Raw genomic sequence first — 7,145 nt, forward strand, 5'->3', positions numbered from 1 at the left:
GTTTGGTTGGAGATTTTTGGTGGGGAAGAGAGGGGAGGGGAGGGGATATTTTAAAATTTATTTGTTTGGTTCAATTTTTAAAAGGGGAGGGGAGGGATGGGGAGGGAAGCAAAATCCCTTATATGCTCATTTATTGCTTTCCCATCAAATTGGAGTTTTTTGGTGGGAAAGGGAGGGAAGCTCTTTAAGATTTTATTACACTGTCAAAATTATCCTCAAATTATTTTAAAATTTCAAGAATATCCTTATCACAATTTTTATTATTAGGTTATCTATCATTGTTATTTCTTACCTGTAACTACTCTTCCAACCCTACTCCTATTTTGTTGTGATTGTCGTTGCCGTTGTTTCAGAACTTTACGATGTGAGTATTGCTTATTAATTTTTGTAAGATGATGGATGAATAATGTTTATCTATATTGCTTTGTCACGTTTTCTTGTCCATTAATTTTTCACGTTTTTATTGGATGTGTTAGTGGTGCTTTCAAAACCACCACTGTGATTGTCACGTGATGATAATGAATAATCTTCTTTATGTTTGTTTTTTTTTTTAACAAAGCCTTATTTTTATCATCTTTTTTTATTGTTTTATAATCCATTATACCATGATGATGATCAATGATCTCTTGTTTGTTTTTTTTCCTTTTTATTCTAGTTTAATATTTCAAGTCAGTTGCAACTTTTTTTCTTCTAATTGTATTAATTTATTTATTTTACTGTTGCATTTTATTGTGTGGTATATGAGTTATATATTATCTAGAAAATAATTTTATAAATATCTTATAGAATTAGATGGAAAATCAAGATCGGGAAATTGCTATCAATAGATGGTTTGATTTGCGTCGAAGAGTTGTAGCTCAAATTATGTGTGCTATTGTTTATTGTTATTTACGGGTGTTTCGTAAAAGAAAAATAAGTTATAGTATGAGCTCTGAGAGAAAAAGGGTGCGTGAGGAAGTAATGTATCGAATTAGAAACAATGAAAGTAGTCGAAATATATTAAGAATGGGTCCTCGAACTTTTTTAAAGCTATGTGATATGTTAGAAAGGGAAGGGGGTTACGACCTACACGATGGTCAAGTGTGGAAGAACAAGTTGCAAAATCAATTTACATACTAACCCATAATGCTAAAAATCGTGAAGTCAACTTTTGGTTTCGTCGTTCGGGTGAAACAATTAGCCGTCATCTCCATCAAGTATTGAAAGCTATTCTTGAATTGGAAGAAAAATTTATCGTACAACCTGATGGCTCAACGATCCCCTTGGAAATTTCTAGTAGCACTAGATTCTACCCGTACTTTAAGGTAAATTTTTATTAATAATTTGTCCAACAATAAAATATAAGCAAGATTTGGATAGATCATATACATATATTTATTGATAAAAAAATATTATGTCAGGATTGTGTTGGTGCTATAGATGGAACACATATACGAGTTAAAGTATCTGCAAAAGATGCCCCTCGATATCGTGGTAGGAAAGACTACCCAACACAAAATGTTTTAGCAGCGTGCACTTTTGATTTAAAGTTCACTTATGTGCTTGCGGGATGGGAAGGATTTGCCTCTGACTCAAGAATAATAAGGAATGCATTAACACGTGAAGATAAACTTAAAATTCCTCAAGGTAATATAAGAATCACCATACACTTATAACTATTACATTTATTGTTTCAAACTATCACATTAATGTTGACAAGTATTATCCTTTTCCATAGGAAAATATTATCTTGTTGATGCCGGCTTCATGTTGACAGGTGGACTTATTACGCCTTATAGAGGAGCTCGGTATCACCTGAAAGAATATTCGGCAAGAAATCCACCCCAAAATTTTAAAGAATTGTTCAATCTTCGGCATTCATCTTTACGAAATGCAATTGAAAGAGCCTTTGGTGTGTTAAAAAAAAGATTTGAGATTTTATCGAATTCAACAGAACCCACTTATGGAGTCAAAGCGCAAAAATTAATCATTTTTGCATGTTGCATTCTTCATAACTATCTAATGAGCGTAGACCCAGATGAAGACCTTATAGCTGAAGTAGATGCTGAACTTGCAAATCAAAATGCATCTCATGAAAATCATTAAGCATCAAGTGATAGGGATGAATTTGCTATGGGTACTTTAATAAAAAAATGGTGTAGCACATCAAATGTGGTCGAATTATGAAAATGATGGTTAGACCTAAATGGTTTACCTTGTAATTTAAATTATTATTTTGATGTTTGTTGTTCTTTGAGGAAGTAGTACTGATTTTATTGTCATGTTTATTAGATACTTGTGTTTGGACTAAATGTTTATTTGATATTTATGTCAAGTGAATGATATTGGGACTTCATGTTGATTATATTTATTAATTTAATTGTGCTATAATTGACCATTTTCATATAGTATGGCATCAAAAAAGCAAATTCCAACCAACAATGGTAATTCTGGGACTTTGAGTTGGAATAGAGCCATGTATGATGCTTTTGTTGAAGCTTTCATGCAAGAACTTGAAAAAGGTAACAAAGTCAACGATAACTTTACGACAACAACATATAACAATATTACGGCTGAACTTGTGAAATTGTTTGGTGACAAAATTGATAAGTTAAAGGTACAAAATCGCTGGAAAACTTTGAAAAGAAACTTCAGTGAATATTACGAAATTTTTAAAGGTGGTATGAGTGGGTTTTCTTGGATTGAAACTACACAGTTATGGGATGCCGAGGAAGAAGTTTGGAAAGCTCTAATTGAGGTAAATTTTGTAAATCTTGCATTTTGCAATATTTTATTAATCAATAGTTTTATAAATTGTCTGAAACCTACTTTTCAGTCAAAACCAAAAGCAGCATGTTGGAGATTTGTTCCATTTCCCAATTATGAGAAAATGTTGAAACTCCATGGACCCAACCGAGCTAATGGAGATGAATCTGGGACTTTTAAAGAAACCAGAAAACAAGGGGAATCGATCACCGAGGAAGATTTCATTGAAACTATTCAAGATATTGATGGCCACGTTGCTCGAAATGAGGTGAATTTGGAGAGTTTTGTTCCTGATTACGATTTTACTGTACCTGAAACACAATCACCATATCCTTCACCCATTGCAAGTGGTGGCAAAAGGAAGAAATTGAAAGTGGTTAAAAATAAAGAGGCAAAAAATGAGATTATTGAACTTAAAGAGTCAATGAATGTGGTTGCAGAGGCACTCAAAGAAGGAAATGCAGCAATACGCGAAGGAAATGAAATAATGAGAGAACGTCATAAACATGAGTTGCCTCCGATTTCAGGAGAAGAAACCTGGAATTTAATAAAGGAGTGTGGGTGTGACACAAATTCATTGCCTAAGATATATTGTGCTGTCATGAAGGATAAAGACAAACTTAGAATGATTCTTCAGTGTCCACCGGAAGCGCGAAAAGCAGTGATAATGCAAATGGTCTCTGGCTAGTCTGAATACTACAATGTTTATGGATATTTTATTTGCACTTTAATATGTTTTTGAATATTTCGAATACTGAATATTTTCCTTTTAATTTTGTGTTGTTTATGAATGAACATATTTCTCTTCCGTGTGAAATTTAAGTTTTAGTCAAGTTCCAATTTTTTTTTATAACTTCTATTTTTACAACGATGCATATGTAACTCATATTTGAATGAATCATAGTTTCTTGCTTCATTAGCAAATGAGTTGGTAACCTTAAATTTTTAACCATATTGCAGGTTTGCATGAATCATATTTACATGGCTCTAATCCTTTGGTTCCGTTTTCAATTTTTCTATTACTAATTTTCAACCAACTGCATTTATTTAAAATTGTTAAATAAGCATTGCACGTGCTTTTGAAAATCTCTTTTAGTCATATATTTAATTAAGTTTAAGGGTAAAACCGTAAAATAGTTTTAAAATCCCTCCCCTTCCCACGTGAACCAAACACATTTTTAATTAAAATCCCTTTCCTCCCCTCCCCTTCCCTCCTTTGAACCAAACATATTTTTAATTAAAATATCATCCCTCCCCTTCCCTTCCCTCCCCTCCCCTCCCCTCCATTAAAATCCCTCCCCTCCATTGAACCAAACGGACCCACTGAAACCAGGCTTTCTTTCCTCTCTAAGACAACAACCAAACGGTGGAATCACATTTTTTAAGAAACTTTCTATCCTTCACCCTTTCCGTCCATCAGCTTTCTTTGGATCCAAACGGTGCGTAAAAAATTGTTGACTTGCTCTCAAAAATTCGTTGATCTTATCGAACCGGTTAAAACCGGTTGACCCTCTGAACCGGGTCAGTTTTGCCTTTTTTTTTTTTTCATTTGTTTTCAGAAACTTCCTTTCTGCAAAAACAAAAAGCTCGTCACCTCCACCGTGCGATTGCCGCCCGGCCAAGGTGCTTACGTACTCTCATTCTCCCGATCTGCATCACCTTCTCAATTCCAGGTATGGTTATTGAATCTTCTCTTTCGCAATTGTTTTTGTTCTTCGCATCAACCTTACTTTATCTCTTTTCCATTTCTGGTTCTTGCATTCAACCATAAAATTTCTGTTTGCTAATGCTTCAATTTAAGTGTATGTTTGGTTCTGTGGTGACAATAATTGATTTTGAATTAATTGATTCTATAAAATTGATTAGAGTTGAATGTAAAGTGTGTTTTTTATACATTCATGTAAGTGAGTTGAATTTTAAATTTGTGTGTAATAATCGATAATTGTAGAAGCCAAAAGCTACAAATTCTCGTTTCAAGTAGAATCAATTCTACAAGAAAAATCAATTCTAAGTACTTACTTTAGAACAATCAAACATGCCAAAAACAATTCTACCCCTCTAGAATCAATTTTGGCCCTTTCAAATTGAAACCAACCAAACCAGTTTTTTTTATTCTTCTGTTTCTAACAGAGTTGTCAAAAGGGTCAAAAAGTCCTAAATTATGAACTCTAAAAATACTACTAAGGCTGTGGGCTAAACGGGCCGGTCCTTATTTTTTGTGAATATAAAATAAAAAATCCTACAATTTCTTTTAAAAATTACGGTACGGAACCATAGAGCAACAGATTTCTTACAGTAAGTCGACTATACATGGAGCACTAGCATGCTCATTTGTTATAGACTTATAATATTGTTTGTTTGTGTAGTGAGAGACGAGTGTTGTTGGTCTTGAAAAGGAAAAGCTGGCAGTAAAACGCTGCCGGAGTTGGTCGCAGTAGGAAGGAAGGGTTTCAACTGATGTGTAGCTGCAATTGAAAATCTTGAAATTATCTCTGATGGAAAAAGGCAATGGCTGTTGCTTCTCTAGTTTATCTTCAATTGCCACCCTTTCAAGTGTGGCTTTTGTTATCATCTTCATCTTGGTTCGTGTTGTTCATGTCATATATAGTAGTGGCAGGCCCTTGAGCAAAAGAGCTTCAAAACCTGTTAGTACCCTTATTATTTTAGGATCAGGTGGTCATACTGCCGAGATGCTTAATCTATTGGCAGTGTTACAGAAAGATAGGTTTAAACCGAGATTCTACATTGCTGCTGCTACTGATAATATGAGTCTTCAAAAAGCTATGTTGTTGGAGAATTCTCTGGCATCTGAGAGTGGAACGGCCGTTGCTGATACCGCACAGTTCATGAAAATTTATCGAAGTAGAGAAGTGGGTCAATCATATATAACCTCAGTTTGGACTACTTTAATTGCAATAGTGCATGCGCTATGGCTGATGATTAAAATTAGACCTGAAGTGATACTTTGCAATGGCCCTGGAACTTGCATTCCCCTTTGTGTTATTGCATTTATATTTAAGGTGCTAGGAATCAGATGGTCGTCAATTTTCTACGTTGAGAGTATTGCAAGAGTTAGAAGGCTCTCCTTGAGTGGCTTGCTCTTATACAAGTTGTGGTTGGCTGATCAAATTTTTGTTCAATGGCCACAGTTGCAACAACAATATCCTCGAGCTACCTATGTCGGTAGACTCATGTAGTCAATTGATAAATTTGTATTCTGCAATCAACGAGCTTCAAATTTTGCTTATGATATTGCTATAAAGCAAGCTATTCATGTAAGTGAACTTGTTTTAGTCGTTTTTCGTTTTCAATTTTATTCTTCTGCCTTTTGTTACTTGTAAACACAACAACTTTTAACATATACAAGATTCGTTTAACTATAAAAAAAGAGAGGTGTTTTGTTTTGAATGAGTACATGCTTATATTTTAACATTTCCATGGATACCATGTTTCCTAACAACAATAGTTGGAAATGCTACAAAGCATTATCTTGACCATGCATGGTTACTTACAGAGGTGAGTATTTAAGTCTGTGAGTAGCTATGGGTTGCTTCATGATGGGTGTTTCAATAATCTTCTTCTAAGCTTTGTTTCCAGCTGCTCAATAGTCAATAGTAAGCTGTCTCCTTCCTTTAGATAATCATGCTAGTAAAAAAACTTGTGTTTAGAGATAAATATGCTTAATTAGTACTTTTTACTTAGCCATAAAATGCGTGTATAAAAAACTTTCTAAACCATATACGGGCATAACACGCCTTTCGGTGGAGATCTAATGGTTGATAGCGTTGTTCTTTATTTGACCGTCCAAGTGATCTCTATGCACAAATTCTTCTGTACAGATGTTCAGAAGTTGAATGGTTTCTGATGGAACTCAAAAATCAAAAACAAAAAACGGTATTATTTAATGGTAAGTGATGAGCTTAAGAGCTCTACAATGGTGAAAACAAAAAATGAAAGAGATAAACCAGAGTTCCATGAACTCCTAACCAGAGCTATGCTCCTAGACCAGAGAGATATCTCTCCTGGACTCACTCACTAGGCTTCACTTTCTCTTATAACTGAAATTCTCGTAGATTCTAGGGAATATCCTAGCTTCTTTTATTCCCACACCTTCTACAAGCTTCCAGAAGCACTGTGTGTATGATTTGGGCCCAAGATTGGGTCATCAGACTTATTGGAGCTTGCTGTCCTATCAGTTTCTAATATGTAACTGTGATATGGGAACTTACTGACAGGTGCAATTTGTTGAATGAAATTAGACAATTATCTGCCTAAGTGAAATTGAATCAGCTCTGTGAAACATTTTTGATTATGGCATAAACATGTGTATATATTGTGATTGACACAAAGGAAGCTCCGAATGGATGTGTTGATTTGTGCTTATGGGAAGCTTACCATTA

At 34.5% G+C, this 7,145-nt stretch overlaps 2 protein-coding genes across 2 annotated transcripts; both read left to right on the forward strand.

Annotated features, from left to right (window-relative positions):
* Positions 1–2,389: 2,389 nt before the first annotated feature.
* LOC146951470 (uncharacterized) lies at positions 2,390–3,518 on the forward strand. The gene is made up of 2 exons (XM_085747451.1): positions 2,390–2,737; positions 2,816–3,518. Exons 1-2 carry the CDS (start codon positions 2,390–2,392, stop codon positions 3,431–3,433), a joined length of 966 nt encoding a protein of 321 aa, XP_085603577.1. The 3' UTR covers positions 3,434–3,518.
* A 763-nt stretch (positions 3,519–4,281) lies between these two features.
* Positions 4,282–6,024, forward strand: LOC146951471 (uncharacterized). Its single transcript, XM_085747453.1, has 2 exons — positions 4,282–4,418; positions 5,112–6,024. Exon 2 carries the CDS (start codon positions 5,241–5,243, stop codon positions 5,940–5,942), a length of 702 nt encoding a protein of 233 aa, XP_085603579.1. The 5' UTR covers positions 4,282–4,418; positions 5,112–5,240; the 3' UTR covers positions 5,943–6,024.
* The last annotated feature ends 1,121 nt before the right edge of the window (positions 6,025–7,145 follow it).

The sequence above is a fragment of the Medicago sativa genome, chromosome 2 (genome assembly GCF_051527215.1).
Source record: "Medicago sativa cultivar Bolivia chromosome 2, Bolivia_mono, whole genome shotgun sequence".
Lineage (NCBI taxonomy): Eukaryota > Viridiplantae > Streptophyta > Magnoliopsida > Fabales > Fabaceae > Medicago > Medicago sativa.

Coding starts and splice junctions, on each gene's coding strand:
- LOC146951470 (XM_085747451.1), top strand. CDS start 2,390: ATGGCATCAAAAAAGCAAATTCCAACCAACAATGGTAATTCTGGGACT. Junction 2,738..2,815: donor TTTGGAAAGCTCTAATTGAG/GTAAATTTTGTA, acceptor CCTACTTTTCAG/TCAAAACCAAAAGCAGCATG.
- LOC146951471 (XM_085747453.1), top strand. CDS start 5,241: ATGGAAAAAGGCAATGGCTGTTGCTTCTCTAGTTTATCTTCAATTGCC.